Source organism: Amblyomma americanum, chromosome 9, assembly GCF_052857255.1.
Source record: "Amblyomma americanum isolate KBUSLIRL-KWMA chromosome 9, ASM5285725v1, whole genome shotgun sequence".
Taxonomy (NCBI): Eukaryota; Metazoa; Arthropoda; class Arachnida; order Ixodida; family Ixodidae; genus Amblyomma; species Amblyomma americanum.
The window spans coordinates 91,783,744-91,804,726 of NC_135505.1; the positions used below are offsets into that span (position 1 = coordinate 91,783,744).

The window sequence follows — 20,983 nt, forward strand, 5'->3', positions numbered from 1 at the left end:
CATAAGACATTAAAAAGGTAGTGAGTTATTTCACTTACATTTTAAGAAATTAAATTACTAACGTTATGCTAGGAATCCAAATCACTTCAAACATCAACTACCGCATTAGGTAAATGGTAAAGTGACCCGACGGAAATCTCAAGCTCCACGTTTAAGTGAGAGAAGGGAGTTGGAAGTGAGAGAACGAAGGGAACGAGAGAGGGTGGGAGGCAACAGGTAGCCTAGCGACCTGTGAGGCAATGGCGGGAGTGAACGCATGTGTAGCCTGAGAGGAGGTTCCAAGTTATATTGCTGGGCTGTACCGTTACGCCAAAACTGGTAATGGTGTAGCTGTTTGAAGCGCTATTCCAAAACCCCAGCTCTAAACTACTGTTTACTAAGAGTACTACTTCACTCGGTCCCTCAAAAATGTCCCTCCGGAAACTAACGCATATTACCTTAAGTCAAACATAATGGTGTTCACTATATTCATGGGGGTGTTTTCGAATGAGGCGTGCCAACTGATTTCGAGGCCAAGCCTTTCTCTTCTAGATAATTTACACCATGTGCATTCTCTTTTTTATTATTAAGTTTTAATTTGCTTTTTTTGAAATTTTTTCTTTGCTGCGTAATTTTCGAAAAAAAGCAGTGCCCAGTCTCCCTGTGAAGCAGCGCCAGAATGCGGCCATCCGGCGAGTAAGAAGACAACAAAAAAGGCTTCCAGACAAAATTGTTTATTGGGAAGGCCTGCGTCTTTAAAAAACTGAATTACTTTCTTTTATTGCTGCATCGTTTGTTTCATATCGATTATTTTGTTTACCCGACGTTTTCTGCCCAATTTGTTTTCTTATTGATCTTTGAGTTACCTTTCTGTCGCTTTGTTTTTAAGATAATGTATGTCCATTTCGTACCGCTGTCTCGCCGCCCCCTTTCTGTTATATCCCTGATGGGATCTTTAAGGGTAATTTAACTGATGATGATGACTAGGCAGCGGGGGCGAAAGCATTAGGGCTGCCCGGTGGTCGCCGAACAAAATGTCTGCAATTCTTGGCAGCGCTCACTTAAAGCTGGTAGAAAAGTAGCGACATCAGGAAGGAAACACATCTACAACGATCTGGAAAAAATGTGGAAGTATTTGGCCTGGCTACGATCTACGGAGATAAGTCTTGTCCCGTCTTGCGTCACGAACAAAACATAAGATCGCTGGCTGCCTGCTTTCTGTGTGAACAAATAAATTTGGCTGTGCTTTAGCTCTGGTTAGCCCTAGTTGAATTGCGGAAGTTTCGTTTCCTGGGCACGTCTTCTACGCAGCGTCTCATTCCGACGCTCTGGAAAACTCAAAGCGGTCTCTTCCGCAGTTGAAGAGTCACTCCGGGACGTGGCACAACTTCTTCTAGCCACATCTTAGTTACGACGCTTCTCGAGTGATGTGGCGAGTTCTTCTGGCATCCCTTGAGGGCGTTGTCTCTTCCTCGCTTCGTTCTGTAGTAGCTGCGTCTCTTTCGCGCACTCCTTAACGACTGCAATACACCGAGGCGAAGCGCATATATATATATATATATTATATATATATATATATATATATATATATATATATATATATATATATTGTAGGGGTGTGTTTATTCGGTGAACCCAGATGATTCCAGCCGCTCAGGGGAGACTCGCAGCGAAGCGTCAGGCGTGGCGAAAGAGCAAGGCAGCGAACAACTTCTTCGTCCTTGAGAGCGGCAGCACGCGACGCATGTCAGTGGTTATATCGATGAAGATTACCACACTACAGTTTCCCCCCGGGCAGAGAAGGAGCCATCCTGGCGACTCATGGTGCCGAAAGGACAGACGGATCGTAGTAGGGCTTGAGTCGGTCCACATGAACTATTTCGCGTCCACGGCGACGCAAGTCCGCAGATGGCGTAACGGGCTCAACTACGTAGTTCACAGGAGATGTTTTTTGAAGCACTCGGTATGGACCGTGATACCGAGCAAGAAGCTTCTTTGACAGGCCGGCGGTTGTGGCAGGAACCCAGAGCCACACCAGGGAGTTGGGCGCATATGAAGGCGCCTCACCAGTGTCACGATGGTGTTTTTGTTGCCATTGATTTTCCTTTGTGAGCGAACGAGCGAGCTGACGGCATTCTTCTGCATACTGGGCGGCGTCCGAGAGTGGCGTCGATTCAGAAACATCAGGGCGGTAGGGAAAAAGCGCGTCCATTGTGCAGGTTGGCTCGCGCCCGTAAAGAAGAAAAAAGGGAGAGAATCCAGTGGTGGTCTGTATCGCAGTGTTGTACGCGTAGGTTACGAAGGGAAGAACGTGGTCCCAGTTGGAATGAGCGTCGTTGACGTACATGGCCAGCATGTCACTCAGAGTACGGTTGAAGCGTTCTGTCAGGCCATTCGTCTGAGGGTGGTAAGAAGTAGCGGTGCGATGAATGATGCGACATTCTTTCAGTAGGGCCTCGAGAGCGTCGCACAAGAAAACGCGTCCGCGGTCACTGAGCAGTTCCTTCGGAGTCCCGTGGCGAAGAATCAAGTTGTTGAGAATGAACAAAGCAACGTCTCTTGCAGAGGCAGAGGGTAACGGTGATGTTTCAGTGTAGCGAGTCAGATATATATATATATATATATATATATATATATATATATATATATATACACCCCGCAAAGCAACACGTCTTCTCCCTCTACCACAGCGGATATATATATATATACCCCGCAAAGCAACACGTCCTCTCCCTCTACCACAGCGGAGCCCATCTGGCGGAGCGAGCGGCGTCGACAGCGGCGCCATTTGCTGGAGCGCGGATGCGGCGTTGCTAGGCAACGGTGGCTCAAGGTCATTCGTCGGCCGCGGCATACGGCTGAAGTGCGCGACGAGCCGACATGGGTCGCTGGCTGGCGTAGTAAAGCTTCAAGTTTGAAACAGCACAAAGATGCGCGGTATTACTCCCATCTCAACTGAGCATCGGCTCCATTGCTTTACAGCAATACAGAAAATGCAAAAAAACACAACAAAAGTAATTAGAAAAGAGAAATACACTGCGGCTGCAAAAACTAAGCATTCGTTAGCGTCCACAAGAAGGCTTCAGCCACAAGACATGCACAATTTCTGTGCGTGAATGGTGGCGAATGGGCGAATGATGGCGAATGGGCGTCCAAACCAATACGTGGTAACCCGGCTTATATATCCCGTCACGCCGCATTCACACTTGTTCAAAAAATAGCGGCGAGCGAAGTGGATTCGCTTCGCCGGTAAAAAGGAGCCTGTTCTCATCTGTTGGCGCCCAGGCGATGCGGAAGCGCCGCGCCGCCGATGACTCTTGCTTTTCCACACACTTCACAGCCACCACTCACCGCTCGCGGTGTGCACAGATATGGTTAGTAAAAAGCATAAATCGATGCTGTCTCTGTGCAATAACCGTATGTACGCTTACGCACGTTAAACGCAGGCACATTCCCATGTCTTGTTCAGCGTATGCAAACAGGTTCGCAACAAAAAGCCCAGCCTAGTGGCGCCATCTGCTCCTCAGGACGGGAACCAGTACTGTCAACAAACCCGGCGCTCCTCTTAAGCCTGCGGCAGAATCGTCTTAGCGGCAGAATCGTCGCTCTAAATAAAAAATAAAGCAAATTTATCACTTATACATTTACTTATAGGTGAGGTAAGACAAAGCGATGGAACGGTGTCCCATTTACGGCCAGTGAACGCACTGAAAACGGTAGCAACAACGACCAATTCACTCCGAGGCGAGGGGTCCTGCTTCGAAGTGCGCCGGCATTTTTGTCGCCGCGGAATTTTTCTGGCTCTGGAATTCGGTCCCGGACCGATCGGCCTTGCCGCGCCACTTTCCGCCTTCGTCGGCCTCAAAGATGGCGGAATATGGCCGAATACTCTTCGCTCGCCGGATATTTGGTGTAGTGTGAATGCGCCTTAAGTTGTGCCGTCGGACGTCGGTGCGCTGCTGAATAAGGAATCGAGCAACTAGATGGGTTTCTGTCGCGCGCTTCAAGCAGGCGACAACGTCGATGTTGTCTTCATTTGCGTCATTGGGCAGCGTGGCGTCGAGCGTGTTGGTGGCCTCTCTGCCATGGACGAGCATATAACACAGTGGTGTTGCAGGCGAAAATGCCGGCTGGGAAGATGGCATCCGAGGTCTTGTGTCTGGCGTCCGCATACATTAGAGAATGTCAGCAAAAGTTTTGTCCAGACGCTCCGTAAGACCGTTGGTCTGCGGACGATACTCAGTAATTCGTCGTTGGCTTCTGTTGTTTTAGATCAGAATAGCTTGGGTGAACAAGGCCGGAAATGCTGTTTCTCTATAAGTGATGACAACGTCTGGTGCACCGCGACGCAAAAGTGTCTACTGGAACAAAAACTTTGCTACTTCAACCGCAGTACCACTCCACAGCGCGTTTGCTTCTGCGCATTCAGTCAACTAGCCGTTCACTACAATGAATCACTTCTTCCCTAATTCTGACGTTACCAAGCGGCCGAGATGGCACATTCTAATCTGTTGAAAAGGCTTGCTGTGTGGTGGTATGGGCTTCAAAAGTCCAGCTGCCCTGATTAGCGGCGTTCTTATTCGTTGATATTCCCGGAATGTTTTGATATACCGTGCGACTTCGGCGGATTATCGGGGCCAGTTTTATCTTGACTGCGACGAAGCAGCAGGCAAACCCGAGGGGTGCAGCTGTTAGTTCGTCGTGCGAAGCCTGCATAAATTTCTCTCGCAAGATGTTCCGCACGACGAGGAGGTACGTGGCCTTGTTTGTAGCGAATTTCTTCACGAGCATGCGATGTCACAGACACAAAGAGGACAAACCGCGCTTCAACGCTTCTGATGTTTAGGAAGCCTGGCCTTCCAAACATACTGGATGGGAAGCTGTAGGTCGGGTTGCAAGAGTTGGCAATGTGCGACGTCGATGATGCTCATAGGTCAGGAAAAGGTGATCTCATCGTTGTCTTACGGAGGCACCTCGATATGGACATCAGGATAGGCAGTCCTTATCGCTGTGCTTGTGTCAAGATTGGTAGACGACAGTGATGTCAAACTCCTGGAGGCGCAGGATACTCCGAGCGATGCGGTCGAATGGGTCCTTCAATTTAACAAGCCAACGCAATGCAGGGTGATTGCTGACCACATTGAATAATCGTCTCTAGAAGTAGGACGGAATTTCGACGTAGCGCAAAATACTGCGAGGCACTCCTTCTCGTTCGTCCAATAGTTTGCTTCTGCCTTCGAAAGAGAACGGCTTGCGACGTGATTACTTTCTGCAGTCCGTCGCATCTCTGAGGGAGGACGGCGCCATGGCGCCCGCTGCTTGCGTCGGTATGAAATTCAATCTAGGCGTTCTGATGAACGTGCCCAAGGCCCAGAGGGGTCTTTAAAAGGGGCTGAATTCCTCTGAAGCCCTCTTAACTCTTTTATAATATGCCGAATTCAACAGTAAAAATTCCTTCTTTGCCTTAGGAAGGCAGTCAGCAAACACTTCTCTCCCCCAGCTTAATGTTAAGGTACAAAAACAGGAGGCAGTTTCGCTGAGAAAGCTCATAGGTCACAGGGAGTCCTTTTGTGCGAACAGTTCTAAAATTTTCATGGCAATTTCCTCATAGCGGCCTCTGTCATGTCTGTTTAAAATTTCAGAACAAATCATGAACTTATCTCAAAATCTTTGGACAGTTCCGTCGTCAGTTAGTGATACCAAACTGTAGTCAATTCATGCGAGAAAATTGTTATATGAAACTGGCCTGACATATTGCCGCGAATCTTTGCAGTGTTTGTTCATTCTTGAAATCTGTCGCCAGGCCGCTTTATCACGTTGTTTGAGACGCGAGACACGACTAGATTTTTCTCTATTTATCGCAGCCAGCCAGAGCTTATACTACGTTGTTCCAGACTGTTCTAGTATCTTTGCACGCTTCAGCTAGAAAGTTCGTTATAAGCTTTAATTTGAGCACGGCCGACAGCGGCGGGTATTCTGTTCAACGACCGCCGATCACTATTGTTGCTACGCCGCAGCCGAGTGATTCAGTCCATTGTGGGCGCAAGTCAGACCAAATAAAGACTTTTCTTTAGACAACATTTTCGCAGCCTTCCTGTTCTCCGGAGTGCCGTCACCACTTTGTGACATATTGTGGAGGTGCTGGGTAGCCTTGCATGTTCTGGATGCCCCCTTCAAGTTGTGACGCCAGCCCTCTGCGCTTCACACCAGAGGACAAGCCAGCAGCTCAACGAGCCAGCCGACGTCTCCAGGGAGAGGAGCCTGAGTTCAAAACCCTGCTGGACCACACCAGACAGCGAAAAGACGCTGCTACGAGCACCGCAACCACGACGAAGATGTCGACACCGATCATACTGCCGCAGCCGCGGGTGCCGAAAACTTTCAACGGATCCCTAGGTGAAGACCCCGAAGAACGGTTGGACCAATTTGAGCGCGCGGCATCATTCAACGAGTCGGATGATGCGGCAAAAATTCGACACGTATTTTTCTCATTTGATGGCTCCGCACGCACGTGGTACGAATACCACGAGTCGTCCCTAACGACATGGGAGCTATTCAAGAGGGAACTATACTGAAGGTATTCAGCAGTGTCGTGAAGAAAGAAACAGCCGAACGACTCCTCAAGTCCAGGATCCTGCTCCCGAATGAGTTCGTCCGTGGTTACGTCGAAGAGATGAAGCGCCTATTTCGCCACGCCGACCCCGAGATGACCGAGGAAAAGAAAGTTCAGTTTTTAATTCTTTGGCAGCCTCGTCCGCCAGCGCCAAAAACAGTCGAGGAATTCATGGCTGAAGCGCGCACGATTGAGAAGACCCTCCACGTCCCAGCTCGGCGGTACGATCGGCCTTCCTCTGCCTGTGCAATTCGCTCGGACACGACGGCTACCACCAGCGACAACTTGCGGGAATTTATCCGCGAAATCGTCCGAGAAGACCTACGCTTATTACTGCCTCCAAGCCGCCGTAGTGGCTGAGTGGTTATGGCGCTCGACTGCTGGCCCGAATGACGCGGGTTCGATCCCGGCAGCGGCGGTCGAATTTCGATGGAGGCGAAATTCTAGAGGCCCATGTACTGTGCTATGTCAGTGCACGTTAAAGAACCCCAGGTGGTCCAAATTTCCAGAGTCCTTCACTACGGCGTCCCTCATAGCCTGAGTCGCTTTGAGACGTTAAACCCCCCAAAACCATAAACCATATTACTGCCACCCTCCCCAAAGCTACAAGCAGCGACTCTGATGGATGTGGTGCGGGAAGAAGTGCAACAGGCACTTGGCACCCCGACGGCCACAGAACCCCAGGTCATGACCTACGCCGCTGTAGTAAGGACTCCTCAGCCCCAACGACAACCCCTACGTCCTCCCTGAGATAAACCACTAGTTTCACAACGCCGTCGCCCTGCACCCTCCACCCCAGCCTATGAGCAACGCTCAAGCCGCAGGAAATGCGACGCCTGGAAGACTTCCGACAACCAGCCGCTGTGCTTCCATTGTGGTGAGGCTGGCCATATTCTTCGTCACTGCCCGTACCGACGTATCGATCTTCGAAGATTTGCCGTTGACGCCCCACGACCACGCTTCGCTCAACGTCCGCAGGAAATTTACGAGTACCTGCGTCGAGAGAAGTACACACCGAACCGCCTTTCGCGCTCACCATCGCCGTCAACCTCACGCTTTATGTCGCCACACATCAGCTACGCAGCCGTGGTACGAGGAAGGTCTCCCAGCCCTCGTAGGGGAAACTAAAGACAGCAACCTCTCGAGGTGTGGTTGCTCACGAGTGAAACGCCGAAGATCCTCCACCGGCCACGCCCTATGACGACGCTGCACCCGCTACGACGCATGAAGAACCTACACTCGCTGCACCGACGCCGCACAAAATGAGAACCCCTACCCCGACGCAAACTGCCATCAAAAGGACGCCGCCACACAAAAAAGCTTCGACCCCAAGCCCCACCCGCCACTCGTATACGCGACGAATCCGTGACCCGACACCGAGGGCGACATGCAATGGAAGAGCCCGGACATCTGACATAGAAGTGATCATCGACGGCCGGAAAGTTACCGCTCTACTCAACACAGGAGCCGATTACTCGCTAACGAATGGAACATTCGCTGTGCCGCTGAGAAAAGTCACTACGGCTTGGGACGGCCCAAAAATTCTTACCGCAGGGGGCCACCTCATTACGCCATCAGGACGAAGCACAGCTCGAGTGTCTGTCAAAGGACATACCTATCCTGCGACCTTTGTTGTGATACCGCAATGCTCTCGCAAAGTAATCTTGGTCATGGATTTCGTTAATGAGCATCAGGCGATCATCGACCTGCGATCCAAGCTGATCACACCTTCAACGGACGTACGAGGCGATCCCTTCGATGAAAACTCTGAAAAATCGCTTTGCACTGAGTGTCCTGGAGGAAGAAGTGAGCGTTCCACCCCGTGCAAGCGTTATCGAGACCGCAGGCGCGACGAAAGTTAACGCTGAAGCCACCATCGAGGGGAACATGCAGTTGCTTCTAGACCGAAGAATCAGCATCGCAAGACGCATCGCGCATTTCTGCAATGGCCAGGCCGAAGTAGTGCTCATAACTTCAGCGAAGAATACCGGCACATTAGCAGAGGAACGACGATACAACCTACGAAGACGCATCGCGGAATACAAGCCAGGAGACCACGTCTGGGTTCGGACGCCCATTCGCCGCCGTAGATTGAGTGAAAAGCTTTTGTGCCGCTATTTCGGCCCGTACCAGCTTCTTCGTCGGCTAGGTAAACTGGATTATGAAGTCATCCTTGACGCAATGATTGCATCCCAGCGACGCCGCGTACGACCAGAAGTTGTCCATGTCGTCCGCCTGAAGCACTATTATGCGCGCTAAAAGGCGCTGTATTTCCATACTCTTATTTCACAAGATTCGTTTTGTTTGTTGCTGGTCGCATTATTTGTTTTAATGCATCGGGTCGATACTTCTTTCAGAGGGCAGTAATGCCGCGAATCTTCGCAGTGTTTGTTCATTCTTCAAATTTGCACCCACGCCGCTTTATTGCTTTGTTTGCGACGCAAAATGTGACTAGATTTATCTCGAATGATCGCAGCTAGGCAGAGCTGATTCTACGTTGTTCCAGAATGTTCTTTTAACTTTGCACGCGTTATCTCGAAAGTTCGTTATCAGCTTTAAATTGAGCAACACCGACAGCGGTGGGCATTCTGTTCGACGACCACCGAGTGCGCCTGTTGCTACGCCGCCGCCGAGTGATTCAGTCCATTGTGGGCGCAAGTGAGCCCAAATAAAGAGTTTTGTTTAGACACCATTTCCGCAGCCTTTCTGCTATACGGAGCGCAGTCACCACTTCGTGACAATATTAACCGATGCAAATGCCCTGGCGTTGTAGAAACCGCCAGCTGTCAGGCTGGATGGGGGTGGCATCAATGTAAAGCTTTAAAAGTGACAAAATTGACAACTTTCACCCCTGCACCCGCATTTTCATCATGAACTGCATCACACTAGTGCAGTTTTACAATGTGTTCACACCTTCTGTGTTCTGAAAAGCAGTAGTGTCACTTGCTTCAATACATTGTCGAACAGAAATGAGCTGGTCGCTATGGGGCACAGAGTAAAAAAAAAAAAGGTGTTCAACAGCTCTAGAGAAGACACAACAGATCTCCTTTTCTCTCCCTAACACTCTGGCTACATTAAAGGAATTTTTCGTGTGAAAAAGGGTCAGAAACGTGTCCATCCTTCAGATGCCTAAAAAGAGCAGCTAATGTGTTGCTACCAGGTGCTATCAGCCACGAATGAAACGGAAACAATAAAACTGAGGTGGTAACACAAATATACCAGCATTCTAGCTCCTGGAAAATAAATAAAAGAGAGGTTGATTAAGACTCCTGAAGAAGATCTTCGCACCTTCAATGTGAAATTACCGTCTGATAGTATTGTGCTTTCCCTGGCTAAGATCTTCTTACTTTGCTATTCGTGGCTGAACTGTCTTGTTTGCGTTTGATTCCTCGCGGATAGTACCCTACTCACTAGCAATGGCCGTAAACGATGCCTATGGTATGTGGGTCTTAACCGCGAAGAATATTGACAAGTTATGCACCGAAAAGTTCAGAACAGCTCTTCTCAGCCTCTGGAGCTCCATGGATTGACACAGGGCAACAGCCTTTCCCTTTATCCTGGTGGAGGACGGTTTGACTAACACATTAATATTCGAAAATTGCTTTCAAAGCTTTCTCGTTGTAAAGGCCTGAAGACAAGATAACGAAGTTCACTTCTTTGTCCGCTTGCAGCAGGGACACACCGCTATCCCCGCAATATGCGACAACCCTGTCAACCAAGCATTTCACTCTTGGAACGAGCTTCTGCTCTGTAATCCTTGTCAAACTATCTTAGCTGTCGAGAATGCACTTGTCTTCATTTTATTTCCCCATTTTTTTTGCCACGCGCCGGTTAAAACCAACAGCGGGTGCGCCAGTACGGTAGGCTCAAAGCTGTGTTTCGGTCCTTTTTTCAAGGCGTCTCGATGCACTTTGGCACGTTGACGTTGCTTATAAACACCGCTCCACTATTGGTCTGTTCCTTCCTAGGTGGCTTCACACCGGTGTGTGAGGTCTGATTGAACATGCGCCTCTATAATGCCTCCGTAGTCTGGGCCGCTTGTCTTCTTAGGAGCAGGAGGAGGAGGAAGAGGAGGAGGAAAGGCGGGCATGTTACCCGGCAGATGAAACGAGGTTGCTACCCTGCACTGGGGGAAAGAGATGAGAGGATATAAACGTGAGGGAGGAAAGCGATTTATCAGAAAATGCAGAAGGTGACAAGGCTTAGACAAAGTAATACCTTGTCGTGCAAGCTCGACACCCATAAGAATTGCAGGGCGGCCTTGCAGGCCATCACCGCCGATGATCGCCGCGGCCATTGTCCAAGAATCTTGAACGCCGTTAACGGGCGTGAAATGATGTGTTCCAGCGCACGGCGCAGAAAATATCTTTCAGAACTGGACGTTGGGTACGAACAAGGACTTTGAAATGTGGTCTCATCGCGGCCACAGATGTCACATGCAGGGTTATCAGCTATGCCGATCGCTGTAGGCTAATGGATTGCAAAGTATTGCAGCTTTTTCTTAGCTAGCCATTCCACGTCTTCTCTTAAGCACACCAAGTTTAACCAGTCATGCAACAATCGTACATGCCTCCATATATACACACCTAATATAGGGCTAACTCATCTTCCGTGTCCTAAAGAAGGCCTAACAGGTCCAAAAAGGGCACTCACTTCATCTTGTGCGAGTCCTTTCATGAGAAGTTACTCGCGATAAAGAGTAATTTAGTCTCTCTTTTCCCTGTTTATGTTTTCTTCTGAGCGGTGCTTTTTTTTTTTGCCATGTTCAAAATGCGCATGCGTTCACCTTCTTCGACCTCTATATAAGCAACGTAAGGCCTTTGATAAACACAGTTGGAGGCAGAGCACGTCCTGCCCGTCTTTCTGTGTGGTTTTGTTAAATTCGCCCTGTTTTTATCTTTTGTTAGACAATGTTCCACCAACATGCCCCGCACAATGCACTGTTCTACGGCGAGAAGCACTCGCTGTAACTTTTAAAAAGGTTGCATATTTGATCCTACCTGCTCCGATGCAGAGATGAGTTGTTGTGGAAAGTGGGAGAGTTCTCTTGGTTAGACGTATCTTCTAAGAATCGTTTGGAGAGGGCAAAGGCATCTCGTGGGCCGGATAGTTTTTTGAAGAAAGCAATCATCGTCCCTCTGTTAATGACATGGAATTTGTTAAAGTTCATTAGCCACGATTCAGCTTGCCCTTTGCAGAAATGTGCGATTCCAATTCCTCGGTCTTGGGTTTAATGTTCTGGGCTTCTGTGGCTCCTGCGGGGACGATGATGCTTGCGCAGGACAGCATAAAAAGTTCCTCCAGGACACTATCGGCAACATGATGTTCCAGGGCTGATATCGAAGAGATGGCCTCATCCAGCGAATGCGGGATAAGCTTGGATCACAGGTCGGCCATCGCCTGATCCTAGTTAAGGAAATGCATGGCGAAGGTCACCTCGCAGGAGCATTGCTGTAGCACTTGGAAGGTCGCAGGATAGGTAAGTCTGTTGACTGTCACTCCCGTAGGGCAATATCTCGATGGCGTAATAAGGTCACTTCTTGCGGTTAGGATTTGCAGACCATCCCAAGCGGTCATGGCTTTCCTTTTTTGCGCGGCGAATGTTCCATTCATCACCGAATAATCGACCGCTATGTCGACTATACCGGCTCTTGCGCTGCACGTCGCCCTCGGCGTCTGGTAACGGCTCCGTCGGTTTTGTCGTGATTTCTTGCGGCGTCGACGTAGCTCGTGCGACGCCTTCATGCGGTGTGGTCGGAAGAAGAGCTTTCTCGTTTCGCTGTTGTACACCCTCATCTCCAAAGGGTGCTTTCTTTAGTTTCCCCTGCGAGGGCTCGGGACCTTCGGCGAACAGCACCTGCGTAGCTGCGACCTGGCTACTCAAAACGTGGTGTGGACGGGGAGGGTTGGCGGGAAAGGTTTTTCGGCACGTACCCCCCTCGACGTAGGGAGTCTTCGATTTCTTGAGGGTGTTGACCGAAGCATGATCATGGTGCGTCAAAGGCAAAATCACGAAGGCCGATATGTCGGTACCGGCAGCGACGAAGAATATGGCCGGCCTCATTGCAGTGGAAGCACAGCCGGCGGTTGTAAGTAAAACAAGCGACGCATTTCCTGAGGCTTGAGCCTCGCTCCTAACTTGGTGAGCAGGCGCCGGTGGGCGGCGTTCTGGAACAGCTGGTTCCCATCGAAGAGGCGGACTTAGGGGGTGTCTTTAATGATGAGGACTGCGTACAGCAGGGGTGTAGGTCATGGCTTGAGGTTTTCGTGGAGTCGCCGATAACGAGGACCCAAACGCACGCGAACCCAAGCGAACGGTTGGACGATGGTAAAAGGCGACGCAGGTCTTCCCGTACAATGTCGCAGATGAGATCCCGCAGGTTGCCTCCGAATGCTCTGCCATCCGAGAGGGTTGTGGAGGTCATTTGCAGCTGCAGAGGAAAGAGGCGGGCTGCCACTTTCAAGGTTTTCTCAATGGTGGCCGCTTCGCCAGGGAATCCAGCGAATTGTTTTTGGATTGCGGGTCAGACCACCGTAAAGTGCCTCTTTAGAGCGTTGCATAAAAACCTCCACCTTCTTGTTTTCCGTCATGTCATGATCGGCGCGTCGAAAAAGGCGCTTCATATGGTCTATGTACGCACTCACTGCCTCATTTGGGTTTTGGATGCGTGACTATAGTAGCAGCTGCACTCTTTCTTTCCTGACGATGCTTGTGAATGCCGTGAGGAACTCATGCCTGAATGACTCCCACATCGCCTGAAAAGCTTCGTAGTTTTGCAACGATATTCTGGCTGAACCTTCCATGGCGAAGAAAACATGTCTAACTTTCGTCTGGTTATCCCATCTCTTTAATACGACCCACCGCTCAAAGTGGTGCAGCCATTCTTCAGGATCCTCGCCCGGTGAATCATTGAACAAGGGCGGCAGTTGGGGCTGGTGCAAACTAATGGAAACTTATTTCGTTGCCATGGTTGACGTCGGCGCTGAGGGCTCCCTTAATCGCGTGCGGTCTGGTAGTAGCTCGTATGCAGGCGAACGCCTCTGGAGACTTCTTCGCTGTCCGTCTTTGTTTACGGTTGCTTCTGTGGCTTTCTGGGCATCTGCTTCGTCGGTATGGCTCGTTACGCTTTGGCGACTACCAGGTTGCAGGGGCGACAAGGAGATCCGTCAGCCACGTTCCCTGATGTCACGTAGTGGTGGCGGCAGTCCGGAGAGCAGGAAAACGGCGGAAAGGCTTCCAAACGAAACTATTTATGCGGGCAGACCTACGCCCACAAAAAACTGAAAGACTCGGCAACGAGCGACAAACAGCAAGCGTGCTCTGCGGTCGTCGAACACAACGCCTGTAGTTCTTGGCCGCGCTTGGTTTAAAGCGGGCATGAAACCTTCAAGGTAAAGAACCAGAAGCAACTGTAACAAAGTGGAATAATAATGAAAGCAGTTGCGCGTGTCCGCGATAAATCCAGATAAGTGTCGTTTTCTCTTGCATCACAAACTTATAAGGCCGCCTAACGGCGGCTTTGAGACTGAACGAACAAACAGTTTAAGGTTTTTCTTAGTTAATCAGGGTTCTACGTCCCAAAGCGACTCAGGCTATGAAGGACACCGTAGTGAAGGGCTCCGGAAATTTCGACCATTTAGGGCTCTTTAACGTGCACTGAAGTAGTACAGTACGCGGGCCTCTTGAGTTTCGCCTCCATCAAAATTTAACCGCCGCGTCCGGGATCGATCCGGCGTCTTTCGGGTCAGCATCAGAGCGCCTTAACTACTGAGCCACCGTGCCGTGTACACTACAAAGATGAGCGGCAAAATGCAAACTCATGGGGAGCATTCGAATATCTACACTACTAAACACCGGAATTAAAGCTGGGCTTGATCGGATTCCTTAGGAGTAGAACAGTCTCACTGAATATATTAACTAGCATAGAAACTATATTCTGTCTTTAATAAGCAGTTTGTATGTGACAAAAATACAACCATAACCGTGAATTGGATGCTCCTAGAATGCCGGCTATGTTTAGGTAATTGTAAATAAAATGCTACGTGTAGCTCAAGTGGTAGATTTCACTGGATGATGAAACACAATGTTCGAAATTAGGAGCTTTGAACTATGATAAATTACTAGACATAGTGTGCGCTGTGCTCACCCAGATGCTCAGGGCAGCGAGAGCCGGCAAGGGAATCTTGATACCACGCTGTTCAGCGGCGACGCATGCAGAGCATGGGTGGATTCGTAGCCGATGGTTGTGGACACGTGCGGCGCCTTGCTGTTCCGCATGAAGTGGGTGGGCGTAGCACACAGTTGGAACGTTTTCAAAACCGTCGTGGGGATTCTCAACGGAAGCGCAGAAATAACTGGGTGCCGGGAATCTATATCGCGCAGGAACTGCCGGGTGTCACACATCCACCAACGCGTGGGCGAAAAGATTACCACGCATCTCACGTTCATATTCAGACGTAGCGTTGCCTGACGTCTCAAACCGAGGCTTCATTACCAACACCACCTGCGGCGGCAGCGTGTCGCTCGACCCATGATGATTCATCGACGGTGCTACTCGCTGGTGCCTTCGATGCCGTCGTGCCATGCGCATATACATCCAAACTCTTCGTGCGGTTTACAAGTGGCTAGATAGAGTGTCGGCCATCCAGGAACGGCCACAGCCACCAACATAGCCTCCGGGTGTCGCATTCGTCATTGTATTACAGCGACGCCTAGCAACTTGCGGCGGTGTCGGGTCTGGCCCCTATCCCTATCAGCATTGCGTTCGGGAGCGTGCACGGCAGGATATTTGCTTCGGCTCTTCCAACGTAGATTTTGAGCTGAGCGACGAGCGAGAGCCTCTTGCCTCTTATTCCTGTGGAAGCCGTTGCTGCGGCTGCGCATCTTCCGCGACATTATTAAGAAAAATGCAGTGCCATTCATCGCGCCTCCCGCTACCTTCCTAAAGTCCGGGTGGGGCTGTCTTCACATGTGATCCCGTGCCCACCCGTGCGCTCCTATTGTTAACCGTGCGAAACAGTCTCTTGTGTTCTACGAGTGGTCGCTTCGCAGAATACTTTATATAAAGAGCTATCGCTGTAAAAGATTAAGCCAAGAACCCTCTTAAAGGATGTTCCCTCTAAGGACAACTGGGCGCCTCTACTTTTCAATGAGTATTTGCCTGCCCAAGAAACTCGCAACACAGGCCCTACCAAAAATGTGGTAGCCATTGAAGCTGCTAAGGATCGCACTTGGCTGTTGGCATATGTGTCTCCGGCTCTTTGTAAACGTCGCGAGCGAGAAAAAGACAAAACATTTCAAATATTCTCACCAGTAGATGACTTTTTCTGGTTGCCATGTTCCCCCTCGCTGGAGCTAGGTTCTTCTGGTTCAGGCAGCACTTCTTCTGTTAGAAAAGCATTCAGCAGGTGTAAATATGATTGTTTATACGCTACTACCCACGGCTACGAAGACAGCCGATTTCGCGTTATCTTGATCTTTATTCGTAAAGACAATTCAGTTCTGCCGCATACCGAATTGCTTAATTTGTCTTTTATGAAAGTGTTGTTATAAGAACGAGAAAAGAGAAGTACTTCAAGATCTCTTCTGGCCTGATGATAGAAATCAGGTAGTGCACTACTCTGTACCCACTCTATTCCTGCTACTATTATTACTAATATTACTGCTACGGCTACAACTACTTCTGCTGAGAAAAATGACCGCCTGTATCAGAAGTCTTCAAACCCCCAGGTACCTTCCGGCAATAAAGTGCTAAAATGTCCGCTATTCAGTGATACGAAGAACTCAAAATAAGACTTCTCTCCCTCCAGATTTCCACAAACGATTCTGATGCCTCACATGTACCACATAGGTAGAAATCACGGTTATTGTTGTTTATGTTTATAGAACATCTGTGCATGCAGAGACCAAAGGCTTTTAGCCATTAATACTGTTAACCTTTCAATATTCTTCAAAAATTGCGGACCTCTTTGAGATCTTATGTAGGCGCAAGAGAGCTATTTTTGCGCCATTCATGTGGAGAAAGATCAAATAGATAATTTACACTAACACAATTGACAAGCAGCATAAGCAAGGTGTTGCACAGAGGACGATTTCAATCATTGTTTGTAATAATTCTCTGCCTCTTTCTTTGCATTTTTGCTAGTAGCATTTATGATTCACCTTTAGACATGTCTTAAGATGCATGTAAACTAGCTGGAGGCCAAACCTTTGAGCGCAGATTAGAAGGTTAGTCTTTAATATATCTTTGGCAATATGTAAGAGCTTCGTGCTATTAAATTTATTTCTCTTCTCAGCGGTCACTTTTAGCGGGCGCTGTTAGACTTCGAAATGAACTTAAGCCTTGTATTCTGTGAGTTAAGCTAAAATAGGACTAGTAAAGTAAGAAAGTCTACTTTTGTGTGTAAGCAGCGGCGTGAAGCTTCCTCTACCCATCTTAATGAATCAATTTGCTTCTAACCTCGTGTACTGAAATTAAAAGCATTGTTTTCAAGAAAGTTTTTCGAAGAAAAGTTTCTTTTTTACTGTTTTTCAAAACCATAAGTGGACAACAATTGAAATATATAACCTTTAAAAGACTAAGTACCATTTAAACGTCCTTGCGAGGTGCTCATCTTGTTGTCAAGAACAGACGTTTTTGTTGTTCTCATAACAAGAAATTAGCTTTTATTCTTTTGCTCTCTGAGTAACAAAAAATTACTGCTGGCCGAAACATAAAAGAACGCTCTATGCTCAGGAGACGTTCAGTAGAGAATACGGAAGCATTTCTTTGCTCATCTAAAAGTAGAGCATCCTAGAGTAACGTTGTATTCCACGGGCATTCATGCACCAAAAGGAACCAGATTATCTTAAATCAGAGGATTAGTGACCAGTATGACGCTTGGTTATGCATGCAGCCAAAGTATCAAGAGAGCGCTCGACTCTGATGTAAAAAACCCGAACTAACAAATTTGATCACTGAAATTTCTTGGCAGCATACTATTGCCAGCGGATAAAATATTGGACTGCATCGTCGGTGCGAGAAAGCGCATGCAGTATATATTCTTAGAGAGAGAAGCTATTTATTGTTTTAATAGTTCTGCTTAGTGCGGTGCAAACGTTGACATGTTAGAGGAAGTTCACCCCGATAATATATTGCACTGTAGAACCAATGATCAACACTCATAAAGATGCACCATTTTAGCTGAGTAATGATAAGGTCGAAATATTTTCTGTCCACTAGCACGCCTTTCATAAGACGAATTGACGTCTTTAACTTCTGTGGGAGCGATTCGTCAAAAACATCCTTGATAGATTCTTACCTGAAAGTTCAGAAGCGTCATCTGCATTCGATAAATCACCCTGGAATTGTGCTTCTGATCCTGAAAAAAACCAGAAATACATGTTTTTATGGCCCTGCAGCACTCCGCTTAAGAGAATACTAGTACTTCCTGCAAGCGATATCAACGGCGGAAGATATTGAAATAATCCTGTTCCTTGAAACACGTTACACCTGGAACTGTAAATATTTGCAGGCACTTGATTCGACAAAACCTTAATCTCTTTTCCGTTAAAAAAAATTGTATTTACTGCCGAAACATTTACAATCTCAGAGTTCTGAATCAACACTAAAAGGAGCCAAGTTTGGAGCTAAAGTAACCTAAAATAATTGATCGCAAGACCTCTTTCTTAGATGATTAGCTATTTGTTCCTTTATATATGCATTTTTTCCTGTCTTATTTTTTTGTACGCTAGATTTTCATTTTTCGTTTCAATACTGTAACTGCTGAAGTGGTCCATTCGACATGTATCGCGAGTCTGTAAGATAAACACGCACGTGAAAACCTGGCCTCGTTTCCGTTGGGGAAAATCATTAATGTTATAAGCACCTTTTGCTGCCCACAAATGGCCGTTTCCAGTAAAACTGATTTTACACAGCAGCTGTATTCAGCTTATTCCTTTTTTTTCTGGAGAATATACGCAAGACATCACACTTGTGTTTCTAAATTCAGAAATATGTCTTTCGCTTCCAAATATCATAAGGCACATAATATAAAACTTGATCGAATCATTTACTAAATATTTCTCCACAGTGGCAAGCGAAATATAAAGACGACATGATGTCAGGATTAGATGTTCTTTATTGACCAGAGGTCCCAGCACAACTCCGCACCGCGCTATTGCACAATTCGCAGTCGTCTTCGTAGCATTGCTCGGGACCACTCAGCGGTTGTTGTGATCGTATACATGTGTTGTGAAGCATAAAGTGTCAATGGGAATGACCAGAACAAGAGAGAAGAGAATGAAAGGCTTGCCACAGAGACGGACGAGCTCCTCTCAATAATTCCGCTTCGCACAGTTTGATCACCAGCATTCGCCTCGAGCTGAAGGCCAGGGCCCACGGATGCGCCCAGCAGAATCGTCGTGGGTGCCGCCTACATTGATGTCGTTTCGTCGTGGCGGCAGTGCGTTCGTCGTAGGGTCGTCGTTCTTGTAATCGGGCTCGGATTTCGATTCGTCGCCGTATTATATGTTCGGGACTGGTTTTGGAATAGCGTTTCGGCTTGGTTGGACGAGGTCGGGCTCTCCATGGGTTGGGACGTTGAGCAAGACTTTTTTATTTTGCAGGAGGGCGTCCTGAGGCAAGAGCCCGGGCTGGCAGCCGTAAGCCGTGTGCGGTAAAAGATCGGTTGCTTCTAGGTAACGCTGCAGTTGGTTGTGGACAATACGTTCTTACAACTTGACAAAGCAAAAGGTTTTAGTGAAAGGAGGCAGATGGCTGCTAGAGCTGGGCATTTTATGGGTTTTTGAATGATACCGCCGGTTCACCGGCACTGCGCCAGGATTTCAGGTTTCATTTTGGGCACCAAAATGATGGGTAATCTGAACAGGGCCGAGGTTATGGATGAGGGCACCCGATATTTTATCCCCTCCGGGAGCCGTGTTTCTGGTGGCAGTCTGGATGGCCGCGACCACATCAGCGTCTGCAATAGGCCGGTCAAGTACACCATTAGGGAGTACCGTATAAGGGACATTGCTGGCGGGACATATCGTAGACCCAATGTAGCGGTCTGTTAGGGCTGCCATCAACGAAAAAGGCGCGCAATGTAAGCAAGTACGGGATGTGATAAGGGTTCCCAGCAGGGCGTCGCAGAACTACACCCAGCTTGGCGGGAAAGGGCAACGGCGTATTCGTCAGCTTGCATAATAAGTTTGTCTATGCGGCGTTTAGACCGTCGATTGCATATGGTGCTTGCAATATTGGGTGAGGCTGCAACGAACCTCCCGCTAGTGCGCCAGGAGGGGATCGATTTCCGGAGCCTCTCAGGTACGAGGGAGGAATTTAGAAGTACGGATGGGTGTGTCGCGCGGAGGTGAGCTCCACTGGGTGATTTCTGCAGATGGCGGCAGGTGGAGTCATACGACAGATCAACTCGCTGTCCGTGACACGAGTGGTGTGGGAAACTTGGCCGATTGGGGAAGTACAGAAGATGGTGGATAGAATGTAGTGGTCACTTTCGTGTGGAGTATTAGTTCTGATTCGTGTGGGTCTATCCGCGTGGGCTCATACCAGTGTGGTAGAAATGTTGTAAATGATGGTTATATTGGGATATTGGGACACGCGATCCATACGGTAGCAGTGTCGACGAGTTTGTGTGTAGTGCAGGTTGTGAGGAACTCGAGCTCAGATGTGAAAAGCGTGAGAACGAGACGGCGTGATGACAGAAGGAGATGCGTTTTCATCGTCAGCATGCCTAGCGCGAGCGGTCCGTCCTTGCCACTGACAGCTTCGTTGTTTTGTCCTTGGTAACAGTAAAATCACAAGGTGGTGACGGCAGTCAGTTGAGAAGGCCGAGTGGCAAAGTTGCTTCAGGGCACAATTTCTTGGGTTACCTTAGCTAGCTATTTGAAACAACTCAGCGATGGTGAAAATAAGTGCTCTCAGCGCTGGATTAAGAATAGAATCACCGCCGCTGTCAACCGCGTTCAATTTAAGCCCGTTGACGATAATCTTGAAGACCTTAGATCAAGTCGCCCGTGGCTGATATATCTTTCCAAAAAAATCGGACCGCATTTCGGGTCACGAAGAAAGTGACGAACGCGCACGCTTTCGTATCACAGCATAAAAAAAAACATTACAAAGCTTCGCGCCATTACAAACATTCTAACCAATCCTTCGCCCTATGCTTGAAACAAAACGCGAGGTGCTGAAAATAAACACTGGGCATAAAAACGCTAGCGTTGTAGAGTTTTAGGCTCCCGGAATGCAAAACTTCTGTGGTTCCTGGGATGTCCTCATTTGTTGCGAAAAAATTCATGGCCAATTTCTCCCAGTCATCGAAGGATCATAAATTGGGTAAAGCTGAAAATTGGGCGAGTTGGAAAGCATTCATGGGGGGTGAACAGCGCAA

At 48.4% G+C, this 20,983-nt stretch overlaps 1 protein-coding gene across 1 annotated transcript in view; it reads right to left on the reverse strand.

Moving 5' to 3' along the window:
• Window positions 1-10,556: 10,556 nt before the first annotated feature.
• The window catches only part of LOC144103506 (uncharacterized), a 29,890-nt gene continuing 19,463 nt past the window's right edge, over window positions 10,557-20,983 (reverse strand). The window contains exons 5-8 of the mRNA XM_077636206.1: window positions 17,894-17,953; window positions 15,904-15,978; window positions 12,899-13,076; window positions 10,557-10,713 (exon numbers count right to left, since the gene is read on the reverse strand). Of these exons, the coding sequence (XP_077492332.1) occupies window positions 10,557-10,713; window positions 12,899-13,076; window positions 15,904-15,978; window positions 17,894-17,953 (470 nt within the window). The remainder of the gene's footprint in view (window positions 10,714-12,898; window positions 13,077-15,903; window positions 15,979-17,893; window positions 17,954-20,983) is intronic.